We start from the raw sequence: 16373 nt of genomic DNA, 5'->3' as shown, positions 1-16373 counted from the left end.
TACTTTATTTCTACTGCTATTACTGTATAAAAACATTGTACAGATAATAACTTAATTCCAGCATTTATTTACTTTAAAATATCAATCATTAAAGATCACTAAAATATGCAAATGTTTTGTCAGTCGCTTACAGCACAGAAGAATGGAATTATTCACAGAATTAAGAAGAGAACCAGAACGAACACTCAGCTGTTGAGAGTGGTTTAATGATAAGACATTGTGAATGTGAAGGGATGTTCAGCTGTAGATCTTCTTGCATGTGATGAGGTACTCTGGGTAAGCCTGTGTGTCGTTGAAGATGACGAAGAGCGTCGGGGAGCTGATCTGATCCGTCACGCTGTGGTATCTGACAGGAACACCTGAGCTCTCCTTCAGCGGGGCTGTTTTATAGTCAGATTTGCCCACAGTGAAGTCTCCGGTCAGCACTCTGGCCACGAATATAAACTTGTGCCCGTCTGCATTGGGTGGAGAGTAAGTGTCTGACACTGACAGTGAGGCGTTCACCGCAAAATACACGCCCTGACCGTACACAGTGGCTGTCAGAGAGAAGAAAGATGCATGACGTTCTTAATGCTGCTGTGTGTACGATTTGCATAAAAATACTATAGTATGTTTGCAGATATTTAAGAAACAGGATAAGTTAACATAATTGTTTTACTGAAAAACAATGCTGCAGTCAGTTATTCTCTTTTGAAGATGTGCGTTAAAGGCCGGAATGTCTGTCTCTGTTTTGGTTTGTGTAACCCACCCACTGCCTGTTCACCCAACTGTATTTCAGCACCCTGGGTTACCAGTTGGTGGAAAACACAGAGTATTTCATTTCATTCATCATCAAGTGCGCTCGTTCCTGTTGGTGTCATCAATCTGGCAACCTGTCTGTGTGTCAAGTCTGAGGAGGTGGACCGGGTGAAAACAACTCTCTCCAATATTTTGAATTTGGACTGCAATACCTAGTTCAACCACTCGGTGTCAATCCTACATACAACACCTTTAAATTCAGATCTGTGTCATTTATACACTATTATAGTTTTTATTAATATTTTGAATTAGATTTTAATATTATTTTCTGATTTATTTTAAGCTTATGGTAAAGTTTTAGCTATATTTTTTTGTCTATATATTTTTTATTTTAGTTATAAGTATATATATATATTTTTTTACTTTTTACATATTTACTTCAATTTAAAGTAAATTAAAATAAGTAACATAGCTGAAATAACATATGTTTTTTTTTTGTGTGTGGTTCTAGATTTAGATTTAAGGATAATAGCCCTGGTTCATATCAGATCAAACTCCGATGAATTTAGATAATTTGGGGATTTGAGTAATTGATAGGGTGTTTCTGGGATGTTGTTTTTTCAAATGAAATGTATGAGCCGGCGTTATTTTAGTATCACGGATCATACTATTATAGTTTTTAATATTTGAAAATAGATTTCTATTTTTTCAATTTTTTCTTCTATTTGAATGTTTTAGTCATTTGTGTTTTGAGTGTATTTGTCATTTTTATTAGTTTAGTTTTTAATGTCTATACAGCTTTTATTCATTTTTATGTAATAGTTTAATGTAGTTTTAGTTGTTTTATTACTTCAAGTTAAACTACACCATAAAAAGAGAGAGAAATGTTGCCTTGTCTACTAGCCAATTTTTTATTTTTTTTATTTTTTTTTCAGTCAGTGTTTTTGATTTGAAATAAAATGTTTTTGGTATCACTTTGTATTAAGGTGTCCTTGTTACATGTACCTACTATTATAATAACAATAAATTATGCATAATTGCATACAAGTAACCCTAAATCAAACCATAGAGTAAGTACTTGTAGTTAATTAATATTACTCAGTACTTAAATACATACTTACACTGTATCAAGGACACCTTAAAATAAAGTGTAACCTGTATTTTTAATGCTATTAATGAACTACACCAGCCCTGCTGTAAGCCATGCTAAGTGTGAAGCTTGCCATATCAAACAGCAGCATGTGACTGATCCACAGCACACTACCGTTTTTCCCACAGAAGCTCCTGTTGAAGCCGTGGATGCAGATCTCCTTGACGCTGGTCTCACTGGTGCCGTGGTAAAGGGTGCGCTCCACCTGTGCCTCTGAGGAGCTGCGCTCAATACTGGCCTTCTTCAGCCTGTACTGGTCATGCAGGAGCTTATTCATCAGCTTATCAACCTGAAAACACCAGCAGAGGCAGTGTGAGAGATAACAGACCACCAGAAACACATCCAAAGCAGATAATCACTGCTGTAGTAAATTCACAGGTCTTTACTCTATTCATGTCTTGCACCCCTCTGAACTACACATGCACTGACAGACACCGAGCCTTGCGGCCGTGTTAAGTCGTACCTTAATGATTTTGATTTTGTTGTGGCTGTCCTGAAGGGTGTCATAGAAATCTTTGACCACATTCTGGAATTCATCAGAGTCTACATCCACGGGACACACTTCAGGCAAGCTGGACAGCAGACCGTACTCTTCATCTGAAACATAAGTGTCATCTACTGAACACACACTCGCAACGTCTGACATGATTCTGGCCTGTTCCCTGTTTTCTTATGTGGACTTTAAAGTTACTTCCTGTCTGCTGTGTCTTTGTAGACTGCGTCTGAAGTAGTTTTGGCTTCCCTGTTCCCTGTTCCCTGTGCTCATCTCAGCTCTTGTCCAGTGTTGGCTGCCTCACTTCAGTGCATTGGATGCTATATTTGGATCCTACTCTCCCTCATCTTTGATTTCCACCAATACAACACCATTTTGTTGAAAGTGACTTCTGTGTGAGTTGTGCATCATACATCACTGAACTACTGAATAATGAACCTTAATTAGTTTTACTGAAGTGACCACATCTTTAGACGAAGCGATTCAAGCTTGAATATTACAGATATTAACAGGAACACTTTAGTTTAAGGGTTGCTTATTAATATGCATATTACTAGCATATTGGCTGTTTGTTGGTACTTATAAACCATGTATTAATGCCTTATTCTTAATCCTGAGCTAAATTTAACAATTACTTTTCAAGCTATTAGTAAGCAATTTTATTTTGGCAATTATTGAGGCAAAAGTCATAGTTGATATTTAATACTACAAACTAAAGTGTGACCAATAATACTGATGAACAAGGCCAGATACTAAGATGAAACAAATAAAAAGTTTCAATATATTCAAGTCTTAATATAGATTTTTGTTATTAACTTTTGCCGACTCAATAATCCCAACACCCCCCCCCCCAAATAATTTATCATAATTCATACATAAATTGAATTTATTCATAACATTCTTAACTAATTAACTGGCATATCATTTACAATACTTACAATTACAATAACAAATCAAAAACTGACAAAATTGATTGATTGATTGATTGATTGATTGATTGATTGATTGATTGATTGCTTCATCGATTGCTTCATTGGTTGATTGATTGATTGATTGATTGATTTGATGGTTGATTGATTAACTGATTGGTTTATTGATTGATTGCTTCATTGATTGATTGATTGATTGATTGATTGATTAACTGATTGGTTTATTGATTGATTGATTGATTGATTGATTGGTTGGTTTGTTGATTGGTTGGTTGATTGATTTGATGATTGGATGGTTGATTGATTAACTGATTGATTTATTGATTGATTGCTTCATCGCTTGCTTCATTGGTTGATTGATTGATTGCTTCATCGCTTGCTTCATTGGTTGATTGATTGATTGCTTCATCGCTTGCTTCATTGATTGATTGATTGATTTGATGATTGGATGGTTGATTGATTAACTGATTGGTTTATTGATTGATTGCTTCATTGGTTGATTGATTGGTTGGTTGATTGGTTGATTTTGAAAAGACAACTGACAAAACAAAATAATAATAAAAAAATCTAAATTACGAAACACTCTTATGCTTAGATTATTTCAATTTGATAGATTTTCCCAGCAAAAATTGATTTAAGCAACTAATCTGATTTATGAATCAGAATATCATGTGTAATCAACATAATCAACAACGTATTTTCATAATTTCACTAATTAATTGGCATATCATGTATATATCATCTGAGAAAGAAGTATGCGTTATGACTGGAAACTATAATGAAGAACTATTTTGCCTGTTTTTAAACAAAAAATAATGAGAGTGAAGTCTGGCATCAACATGCGAAACGATGGAGTCTTCCTTTGGGCACGTCATTATTTTGGGGTTTTATCTTAATTGGTACCTGCACCCTCCGTGTACAAGTCCTCTGTGCCCAGGATCTTCCGTTTAATAGGCACAGATTTCCCGGATGCCAAACTGTGCTCCTCCATCTTCTCGAAGTCAATGCTGCACGGCTGATTGTTGAAGAGAATATCAGTCTTCTTCTGCTTCATCTTCCAAGCGTTCTCAATGAACACCGTGGCATCCGGCGGGTACGGGATGGCCTTGGAGGAGGAGCCCTGCTCAAACCACACCCACTGTACGGTCCTCACGATTTCAGCATCCGTCATCATGTTCTCTGTCCTCCTCAGGACGTTCTTCAGCTCCTTCACGGCCTCTGAGACGTACTCTTTGAAGCCGGAGAGGACGGCGGTGGTGCCCTGGATGCTGACCTCGACCGCATGCTTCCTCTTAATGAGCTCTATGCATCTCTTCTGATGGGAGGAGAGTTTCCGCAGGCTCTTGTGCTCGACTTTCTCCTCACACTGTCTCAGTCCAACCTTCTTGCTCAATGCGATGTCCACCCTGACGAGATCATGGTTGTAGTTAGCAAACACACAGATCTCGGCTTTGTTGGCTGACTTGATGGCGTCTTGCAAGGACACTTCATACGCTCTCTCCAGCTGCGTGTTCTCCTGGTTTGGCATGGAGTCGCTCCTGGACAGTTCTAGAGCTTTCTGGAAGTCCTCTGCGTCTGATCTCTGGTTGAGCTCCATTGACATCTGAATGGCCAGCAGGAAGCTTGCGTCCTCGTCGAGACTGCAGGCGTTCATGGGTGCAGAGGAGCTCTGGAGGTCATGGGTCTGCAGTGACTGGGGTTGGTCGTCCTCTTCTTCTGCCGCTGCTGAGGTATCTTGAGTATCTGAATACAAATCTGCAGATTCAATGTCTGTGGCTCCGAAACTTGAAGGTTGAGGGTTCAAATCGCTGCCAATGACTGCTAAGATCTTCTTAGCTTCTTCAATACGAGCTGAGTGACAGAAAGCATTCAGTAACCATTGGGATTCAACAACAACAACAACAACAACAACAAAAAACACAGAATAGCATTGTATTAAAGACTTTGTTTTATTTTGTTCAAAATTCCACGTTTTCCATTTTTTGGAACTTTTCTGGACAACTTCATTTATTACGATTTATTTTTACAATAGCCCTTGTGTTTTCAGAAATGCTATGTTCTTAATTCTTCTGGTTATCAAATGAAGTCATAAAATTTAGTTTAATTTATCTTCTAATCAAATTAAAGTTTAAAAAAACGTATTTTTGGCAATCAAAGGGTGTTTACTATTGAGATTAAAACATAGAACAAATATTGTGTGATTATTCATTAGATTATTCAAAATGTTTTATTAGTAATAGTAGTAGTAGTAGTAGTCTTTGTACATTCTAACTGACAATATTAATATATTTTCTGACACAATTTCTTCAAGTTAATCCAAACTTTTATTTTGACAGGTTGCCATGAGGGCCTTTACGTTTCTGTGTGTATATGACATGACAACATTTTACTCAAAGGTAAAATGCTCATGAAGTGACTCTCAGAGCAGTTCTGGGAATGTTGCTCATTTATTATTGTACACATATATTCAGCAGGCTGATGTTAAAATCACAGCGAGTGTCGTGCACTTTAGTATGTGTGTAGCAAACGAAATTACAGCTGTGCCATTCATTCATACAGAGACAAACACAGAACATGCAGGATTCATATTTAAATAGTCTTTTGTAGCTTAACATTTACAAATTCTAGTCCATATCACGATTTGATTTAAGTGTGTTCATTCATCCAATGAATCAAATTCCGTGTTATACACTAAATTCCTTTGTCATAGCTGTCCGCATTTTCCGCATTGCACAAATCATAGGGCCTTAAATCATTGTATTTAATGCAGAAAAGAGGTGGAACTAAGGGGTCTCGGCCCACTTATAATTCAACGACTGCTAAAGAATAAGTCGAGAAATGATCTCTATAATGACCTGAAGTACCTGCATCGGTCGAGTTACGTGCGTTCGGGACTCCAGAAGTGAATTCCTCAATGGTATTAGCAGAGGAACTTCTCTGGAAGTTTTGGCAGGCTGTCATTTTCCATGCAAGCTCCAGGATGTCCTGTGGACAGCACAGATACAATCAACCCTAAAGTATTACTGAGTATTTGAGATATGTCAGGATTAAGTACAAGGCTGGGATACGTTACACCATCTTCCAGCGGCTCCCAGTGCACTTTGGCCATGTCGATAAAGACTTCAAACTTTGCAGTCATCTCTGCCAGTATGCTGACACCCTCCTCCTCCAGCAGGAAGCGGGAAATGCCAGGCTGGGTCACCACGATGGTCTTTGTAAAGACTGATCCGATAATAGCACTTAATAATTCTGCCGCTGATTGGCATACACTCCTCTCTCCCTGAATCTAAAAGTGAATTTAAGAGATTGCAAAGCAAATATAGAAGACAATTACCACACGGTTCTTAGTTCTCACTTCAGTTCAAGACTGAGAAAAATGACAATACATTACATGATAGAAATAGAAATTTCAGAGACAATAGGCTAAGTTTTTAGTGAAAGTAAAGTTAACAAATGCAATTTATCATGCTGTTTTTCTGAATATGTACATGTCTGTGTTTCGCTCATGCAAATACTTTTAGTAAAATATAGTATTTTAGATTTTCAACACAATCTTGCAGGTTAGTCTATTTTTAATACACAAATTAATATAATTTTGTTTGTTAGTTACTACTTTTTTATTATTTACTAAAAACAATTCAGTAAAACTCAATCCTACATGTTCATTTTATGTATTCAAAATAATTACTTTATATATTTATATTAACATAAAACTACTTTTACTTTTATTTTTACTTTTAGAAATTACTTCGTGAACAACTTCAATAAATTCTACAACTTACACTTGTTCAAATGTTTGAGGTCAGAAAGATTTTTTGTTTGTTTTTGATGGACTTCTCATCAAGGCTGCATTTATTTGAAATACAACAAAAACATTATTTAAAAAAAATCTTATTACAATTTAAAATAGCTGTTTTCTATTTGAATATATTTAAACATTTTATTTATTAATGTGATCAAAGCTACAAATATTTTTTATCCAGTCTTCAGTGTCAAATGATCCTTTTAAAAGAGCGTTTTATTTATAAAACTTTACTTTACAACATCCCAAAGCATAGTATTGTACTTTTTACTGCAGTAAATTACATTAGAAATCCACTACTTTCTTACTTTTACTAAAGTAAAAGTAATTCAAAGATTTACTTGAGTACAAGAAAGTACAACATTTTCAATGCTCTTAAATATTAAAAGTAATGGAAAAACAACAACAACTATTATTTATAAAGAGTAGTTCAGTTAAAAGTATGACATTATGCGTTGGAATGTAGTGCAGTAAAAGTTTTCCAAAGAAAAACACTTTTTCACTAAAATTTACTTGAGTAAAGTAAAAGTGCTTCACTACTGCCCACCTCAATCAATTCAATGCAACCTTGCTGAATTAAAGCATTAATAAATAAAAAAACTATATCTTACTGACCCCTAACTTTTTATCAGTAGGGTAAATGTCATTTAAATCAGTTGAATGGAAGCAAACTCAGTAACTAACACTCAATCCATCTCCAGTGTCCAGTGGGAACAGGATGACCTCTCCCATGTCCGCCATTAGACCTTGATGATGGAGCTGGAGGAACTTGAGCATTCCTGGCTCCATAGACAGGACGATCTCCTTCTGGCGTGGTGTGCTGAGAAACGCTACCATCTTCTCGTGATTGTCCTTCTCCATCCCTGTCAGGGTGACGGCAGTAATCACTCCACCGGCGTCGGACAGTTTGGCACTGCAGAAGTCCAGAGACATCAGGAAGTCAGACCAGTCTGTTGAAGAGAGCACGTTCTCGTACTCTTTGTCTATGGGCACAGTGAACTCTGAGATCTGGGACTCTATTAAATCTCGGGCCTGTTTGACGGCGCTGCGGGACGGAGATGTTACAGAGACCCTACAGTCCGAGACGCTGTAGGTTGAAGGTACGCTTTTCAAAGACAAACTCAGCCTCTTTTTAACATCCTCCCGTCCGAGAAACTCAGCTTTGAGCTTGTCATACATCTGATGGTCCTCCACGACACCGGTCAGGAACTTCAGAACCTCGGTTTTAAGTCTTTCAGCCTCAATCAGATCAGGCCCTTTGATTTGGACGCCATCTTTTCCTAGAGTGACGTCAAACTTGGGGTGATCCTTTTTGAGGTTCTCGAGCAAACTGCTCAAACTGAGCAGGTGATGTTTAGTGGGATCATGCACAGATACCAAGCTAACGCACTCCTTCTGGACAGATGGCTCAGGAGCAGATGCAGAAGTCGCTAAATTTGTGGCATTGTCTGCCAGAGCAGCTTTGTGTCCTAAGCTGGCGCTCACCACTGGGACAGAAACAGTCGGACTTTGGGGTTGGTTCCCATCTGTCAGTGTTCCCTGTTCATCTTGAGCACTCAAAGACAACTGATCCTCAAGAGCGTGCAGGAAATCAAAGTAAGGCTCCACTACTAAATCTGTCCCTTCCAAATGATGGGATTTCTGGAGAACATCGTCCACAGCTGTGAAAGAGATCACTCAGTTCAGACTCCACAACTCTAAAACAGAGACTTCAAGAAAGACGACTTACATTTCACATCTTTAAAAGAAACCTTAGCACGTCCGTCAGCTAGCATGCTAACTGCTAGGACATCAGCGCCGCCAGCACGACTGCTCCCGAAGTAGAGCTCCAGCATGTCCTCTGTGAGCGCTGGAGACAGACTGGCCACCAGAATGGAGTCGGTCGATTCGACCTGCTCCAGAGTGACCTTTCCTCCATTTAGATTCTTCTTGGAAACTTCCTCTTTAAGCATCTGAAAGTCTGTTGAATCACATAGACAATGACAGAACATTTAAGACAAGCATACCAAAGATTATTATCATGCATTAATTTATTTTGTGCATGCATTAGAGAGGACATTGGATGCAAAATTGACTTTTACATGGTGTTTGCATATAAATGTGTCTTAGCGGTGTGTGAACATAACCACCCTACAATGAAAAAAATCCATTATCTTCTTTTTTTGTTTAATCCCCAAAAAACCTAAACAGCGTCAATTAGGAAGAAGTTTTGATTTTCACATAGCGGATTAGTTTTGTTTTTGATGGTAACGCACCACCGAATACACAGAAATGAAAGGGGCGGGGTAATCAGCAGCTCATTATCATTTAAAGAGACATGCACCGAAACAGGTAGCTGTGAACAGAGCTGACAAAATACAAAACTTGTTGTTTTACACTACCATTGAGGAATTTTAACCAAGGACACTACAAACCATACCAGCCTGTGGAAAATGGGCATCCGATGACCCCTTTAAAATGACTAACAAGAGCTCAAATCTCTGATATAGTGGCTCTTAAAAGTATGTGAACACCTCAAAATTTACTCAAAAAATCATTATTTGATATCAAATGCTTCTCAAGCTCTTTTTTAGAACTAACTTACTGTAATTTATGCATTTTGAAATATAATTTATTCCTGTCATCAAAGCTGAATTTTCAGCATCATTACTCCAGTTTCAGTGTCACATGATCTCCATTGTAATATGCTGATCTGCTGCTCATGTAAAACATTTAGTAATACCAATACCAATAGTAATACCAATTACTATTACTATTATAAATGTTAAAAATGGTTGTGCTAACTTGTATTTTATGGAAACCATGACGATGCATTTTCCAGAGTTCTTTAATGAATAGAAAGCTAAAAAAAAAAAAAAAAAAGAATTTATTTGAAATAGAAATCTTTCGGAACATTATACATTTCTTTACTGTTACTTTTGATCATTGTAATGCATCCTTAAGGAAGCATTCAATTAAACAAGTTTTTTTATAAAGTCTGTGTTTGAATGGTGCTCAAGCTTTTCTCAGAAATGTCTTCATCGCTTTTACTGTCGCTGTTGTTTTATTGAAGTTTAGTGTATGTATAAATCCTATCAGAGGAACCACACACAGGTGTAGAGGAACACATTAACATAAACATATTCCACTTACATTATCTTATGAAACCTAAGAAACCGCGGTATGATATTATTATTTTGTGTTATGTAATGCAAAGACAAAGTATGCCGATAGTATTTTCTGTATGCTCTGCTGATAGACTGATGAGCTACAAACCTTTGTCTAAAGGTTTTTTTAAGTGTACTAGAACCAGATCCTTGTTCGGAGACTGATATAGGATGAAGTCTGTTTCACAATCCATCCCAGTCACATTTTCCACATAAAGCTCCACATGGTCCAGTGAAGTGTGTGGATTGATCCCTTTCAGCAGCAGTTTTCCAGGGTCCTTTGGTGGTTTCCTCCGCACTGTCAGTTTGGTATTCTGGAGGACATGGGACTTGGAGACAACTCTGGCAGCAGCTAGAGTAAGAGAAACAAACGTTTTGCTTATGTATGCATGTAATATTCTTAATTTATTTCTTTTAAATATATTTTTTAATCTATTTTATGTAATTTCTTTACTCTCTGCATCTTCAAAAACCACCAAAGCGTGGTTTCCATTCTTCTCAAAAGAGACCACGTTCCCTCCTCCAGAGCGTCGCTTGTTTTCAAAGTAGAGAGATAGAAGGTCATCGTCCAAATCATCAGGAATATCCAGAATCTCCAAACTGCACTCCTCCAGGTTGCTCTCAGCCATCCTAACCAAACAGAAAACACACATGAAGAAAGTAGTGGAGTCACTTGAGCATAACTGACATTCCTACTGCAATTAAAGTAAAAACAAGTCAATCAAATCAAAAGTTGTGTTCGTTAGGTTTTACTTTCTTTTTCAAATTTCACAGATTCAATCACCTAATGGTTACTGGATGTTGTAACATCATAAATAAAAATCTTATATACAGACAGACAGAAGGACAAACAGATAGATAGATAGATAGATAGATAGATAGATAGATAGATAGATAGATAGATAGATAGATAGATAGATAGATAGATAGATAGATAGATAGATAGTCAGACAGACAGACAGACAGACAGACAGACAAACAGACAGTCAGATTGATAGACAGACAGACAGACAGACAGATAGATAGATAGATAGATAGATAGATAGATAGATAGATAGATAGATAGATAGATAGATAGATAGATAGATAGTCAGACAGATAGACAGACAGACAGACAGACAAACAGACAGTCAGATTGATAGACAGACAGACAGACAGACAGACAGACAGATAGATAGATAGATAGATAGATAGATAGATAGATAGATAGATAGATAGATAGATAGATAGATAGATAGATAGATAGATAGACAGACAGACAGATAGATAGTCAGACAGACAGACAGATAGTCAGACAGACAGACAGATAGTCAGACAGACAGATAGTCAGACAGACAGACAGATAGTCAGACAGACTGACAGACAGACAAATAGATAGATAGACAGAGAGACAGACAGACAAACAGACTGACTGACTGACTGACAGACAGACAGACAGACAGATAGTCAGACAGACAGACAGACAGACAGATAGTCAGACAGACAGTCAGACAGACAGACAGACAGACAGACAGACAGATAGTCAGACAGACAGACAGATAGTCAGACAGACAGACAGACAGACAGATAGTCAGACAGACTGACAGACAGACAGATAGTCAGACAGACAGACAGATAGTCAGACAGACAGATAGTCAGACAGACAGACAGATAGTCAGACAGACTGACAGACAGACAAATAGATAGATAGACAGAGAGACAGACAAACAGACTGACTGACTGACTGACAGACAGACAGACAGATAGTCAGACAGACAGACAGACAGACAGACAGACAGACAGACAGACAGATAGTCAGACAGACAGACAGACAGATAGTCAGACAGACAGACAGACAGACAGACAGATAGTCAGACAGACTGACAGACAGACAGATAGTCAGACAGACAGACAGACAGACAGACAGACAGATAGTCAGACAGACAGACAGACAGTCAGACAGACAGACACACACACAGACAGACAGATAGTCAGACAGACAGACAGACAGATAGTCAGACAGACAGACAGATAGTCAGACAGACAGACAGATAGTCAGACAGACTGACAGACAGACAAATAGATAGATAGACAGAGAGACAGACAGACAAACAGACTGACTGACTGACTGACAGACAGACAGACAGATAGTCAGACAGACAGACAGACAGACAGATAGTCAGACAGACAGTCAGACAGACAGACAGACAGACAGACAGATAGTCAGACAGACAGACAGATAGTCAGACAGACAGACAGACAGATAGTCAGACAGACTGACAGACAGACAGATAGTCAGACAGACAGACAGATAGTCAGACAGACAGATAGTCAGACAGACAGACAGATAGTCAGACAGACTGACAGACAGACAAATAGATAGATAGACAGAGAGACAGACAAACAGACTGACTGACTGACTGACAGACAGACAGATAGTCAGACAGACAGACAGACAGACAGACAGACAGATAGTCAGACAGACAGACAGACAGATAGTCAGACAGACAGACAGACAGACAGATAGTCAGACAGACTGACAGACAGACAGATAGTCAGACAGACAGACAGACAGACAGACAGACAGACAGATAGTCAGACAGACAGACAGACAGTCAGACAGACAGACACACACACAGACAGACAGATAGTCAGACAGACAGACAGACAGACAGACAGATAGTCAGACAGACTGACAGACAGACAGACAGACAGACAGACTGACAGACAGACAGACAGACAGGTAGTCAGACAGACAGATAGTCAGACAGACAGACAGACAGACAGATAGTCAGACAGACAGTCAGACAGACAGATAGTCAGACAGACAGACAGACAGACAGACAGACAGACAGATAATCAGACTGACAGACAGACAGACAGATATACAGACAGACATATAGTCAGGTAACTTGGTAACTGGATGTTGTGAACTTATGAAAATATATCTTGTGTCGTGTAATAAATAATAAACCATTTCCGAGAAAAAGAAACTGAAAGGGTGATAACTGGTAACAGTCATAACTGACAGTAACGCTTTGATATTAATAATACGAAGAAGAATTAAAACTGTTCAAGATCATGTTTAAACAATACTTGCATAATAAGATCATAACACAACAGAGAGACTTAAATTGAGCAGGCTTACCTCAAACATGAACATTGACTGTCAACTGCTGAGACACAATCCTTCCTGCTTTGACTAGGTCAACCACTCTTCTGACCCAGAACAACATTTCAGGGATACAGATAATATATATATATACATTTATATTTGTTATTAAATATCAATAACACTATTTTACAAATAATAACAATAATAATGCGCAACACAATTGTTATTGCAGTACTAAAGACGTATTACTAACAGCCAAACTTTAAAAGAATTTATTAAATTAAAAATACTTCTATATATGCAAGATTACGTACGGTTTCCGATTAATACACGCTTAATGATGTCTCCGGGATTTCAGAAGTTTTTCTCCACACAGGGAAATAAAAGTGCACCTTAAACCAGTAACTGCGTGAAATTACAAGCCCCGCCCACCAGTGTTTGACGAGCCCAGCTGAGGTATGCGATTCTGTCAATCATTCGTTTCAACCAATAGCAGCGTTTGTTACTGTGATGTCTTTCTGTAAGTACTGCGCATGCGTGAATGCCGACAGCGTTTTCCAGGCAGCAAACTGAGAGCTCACGCGTGAAAGGTAATGCGTGGAATGGCTGTATACACTAATAAATGAAATAAAAAACAATAATGTTTTATCGTAATGCAGTAAAACGAGTTTGTAACAGTAGAACGTATTGGAATAATAACGTCACATCCCTTATATGGCTCCTTAAAAGTCTAGCTCATGTAACTAGTAGATACGTTACTATATATCAATTTAAGTGTTAATTTCGTGTAAATTTTGTGTGTTTCAGTGCCATGGATCCTCAGAAAGACATTCCTCCTCCTAAACAGCAGCCGATGATCTATATTTGTGGAGGTAATCACTCCCTTAATGCTTTTAGTGATGCATGTCGTGTGTTTATGCATTAGTCTTTGATAATCGTGTCTTAACTGTGTTTCAGAGTGTCACACAGAAAACGAGATCAAGGCCAGAGACCCCATCAGATGCAGAGAGTGCGGTTACAGGATCATGTACAAGAAGAGGACCAAAAGATGTATCCTTTCTCAACTAATGCAGAGTGGTTAAATGGGAAAAGTAACCCGCCGTCATTTACTCACTGCCATGCTGCTCCAAAACCCACATCATATGCTTTAACTTGTCTTTTTTTCCCCCATGCAACATTGTAATCAGCTCATTCTTTTCATGCAATTAAAGTTCATACTCACCACATCTGTAGAGCTCAAAAAACAACAACAACAACAACAAAAAACACATATAAGTGGTCCATCTGATTTACCAGGTCGTGTGAAGTTGTATTAAGAATTTAATTTTGAAAAGATGACCATTTAAATACATCAATATTCTTTCATTCAAATATATAGGTCTGCCATCATGCCACTTGATCACAACATGTCAAATCAATGGCGATTGCTATTAATATTATAAAGTATATACGCTAAAGGATGCCCTTTTTGGAGCTTTACAGCTGTGTGAAGAAGAGAAATGTGACAGACATTCTTCACATTTCTTATGTTTTTCATAAAGCGTATGGTGGTGAATAAATAATGACTTTTTTTGTGATTAACTTCTGCTTAATTCTTCTAATAATTACAAAATTAAGCTCTTGCCATGTTTTCTTGATTCAGATATATATACCATGATAATGAATTATAGTCATGTTAACATTTTCTGGTCCTCTGTATTAACCCTCCTGTGTTCATTATATTTTCCCCTAACTTCTGTTTCCAGTGGTTGTTTTTGATGCCCGATGAGATGGAGCTGCTGTTTTCCTGAAATAATTAGCTTTTTATAATCTTTGACTTTGTAAATACATGTATACAATTTGAATAAGCAGTAATGGATCAAATTGGAGTAAAATACAATTTACAAAAAAATATTGAGTGGGTGTTTTCTTTTTGTATTTGCAGTTTAGAATTATAAATTGACTTATCATTTGGTGTAAACCCTGCTCAAATCAAGTAGTGAGTTGTTCTTGTCATTTAGGATGGATGAAGGGATTTTTTCCACATTAGAAATGGAAATATTATCAGCCGTCATTAAGGTGCGGTCCCATTAACGAAATATCACAAGCAAATAGGACTTGTGAAAACGTGATCCTGTTGTGAAATCTGCCTGGGGATATGTTTCGCCCAATCACATGAAGTTCTTTTGAAAAACAAATATATATTAAACAATGTCAAAATATTTGTTGTCATTGTTGTGTTTTACAGTAGCTTCCAAAAGTTTGTGTGAAACCTGATGGTCCAGCATGATTTGAGAAAAAAAAAATGTTATGCTTTAATAGATGAAAAGAAAAACTGCACAACAAATCTGTCGATCTGTATAAGTTCAGATGATCAGAATCACAACTTTGCTCAAATTTGGACAGTTTCATAATCCAAAATCTACACTCTTAAAAATAACGGTTCTTTATTTGCATCGATGGTTCTGTGAAGAACTTTAAACATCCAAGGGACCTTTCAAACGCAGTAAAGTTTCTTCATAGTCTAAAAATGATATTAAGATTCCTAAAATGTTCTTCAAAATGGTTCTTTTAGAAACGGAAAGGTTCTATGGGGAACCAAAAATGTTTCTTCTATGCCATCACTGCAAAAACACCCTTTGAAACCTTAAGAGTGTTTCCTGCGCAATTTGTTACTTGAACCAAAATAGAAATGGCTAAATGGAATAACTTCTGTGCTGTTAGAAGCACTAAATCAATTTTCTGTTTCTTTCAATGAACAGCCACTCAAGTGGTCAGAAATGGTAAATATTTTCTTTTATATAAGTCTCTTATGCTTGTCAATGCTGCGTTTATGTGATCAAAAATACTGTAAATAAAATGCTAATATTGTGAAATATTACAATTTAGAATGACCATTTGTTAAGTAATTTATTCCTGTGATGTAAAGCTGCATTTTCAGCATCATTACTCCAATCTTCAGTTTTTTTTAATTCAGCAAGGATGCATTAAATTGAACTTGACATTAAAGACATTCTTTACAATTATTCGTTTCAAATAAAT

General features: G+C 37.3%; 2 protein-coding genes across 3 annotated transcripts; one reads left to right on the top strand and one right to left on the bottom strand.

Moving 5' to 3' along the window:
* Nucleotides 1-188: 188 nt before the first annotated feature.
* On the bottom strand, nt 189-13781 carry LOC127979164 (protein mono-ADP-ribosyltransferase PARP10). 2 transcript variants are annotated; one of them, XM_052584378.1, is made up of 12 exons: nt 13667-13781; nt 13386-13456; nt 10713-10888; nt 10368-10610; nt 8842-9072; nt 7797-8773; nt 6384-6596; nt 6175-6295; nt 4214-5161; nt 2352-2485; nt 2003-2177; nt 189-536 (listed from the first exon to the last, which is right to left on the bottom strand). In XM_052584378.1, exons 3-12 carry the CDS (start codon nt 10885-10887, stop codon nt 238-240), a joined length of 3516 nt encoding a protein of 1171 aa, XP_052440338.1. In that variant the 5' UTR covers nt 10888; nt 13386-13456; nt 13667-13781; the 3' UTR covers nt 189-237. The 2 variants fall into 2 exon arrangements, with proteins under 2 accessions (XP_052440338.1, XP_052440339.1); XM_052584379.1 differs by having other exon boundaries at nt 13386-13453; nt 13667-13779.
* A 58-nt stretch (nt 13782-13839) lies between these two features.
* On the top strand, nt 13840-15553 carry LOC127979165 (DNA-directed RNA polymerases I, II, and III subunit RPABC4). The gene is made up of 4 exons (XM_052584380.1): nt 13840-13942; nt 14160-14224; nt 14310-14402; nt 15098-15553. The coding sequence occupies exons 2-4, from the start codon at nt 14164-14166 to the stop codon at nt 15118-15120; spliced, it is 177 nt and encodes a 58-aa protein (XP_052440340.1). The 5' UTR covers nt 13840-13942; nt 14160-14163; the 3' UTR covers nt 15121-15553.
* The last annotated feature ends 820 nt before the right edge of the window (nt 15554-16373 follow it).

Source organism: Carassius gibelio, chromosome B19 (assembly GCF_023724105.1).
Source record: "Carassius gibelio isolate Cgi1373 ecotype wild population from Czech Republic chromosome B19, carGib1.2-hapl.c, whole genome shotgun sequence".
In the NCBI taxonomy this organism is placed as follows: Eukaryota; Metazoa; Chordata; class Actinopteri; order Cypriniformes; family Cyprinidae; genus Carassius; species Carassius gibelio.
This window is presented reverse-complemented; position numbering and strand designations above follow the sequence as displayed.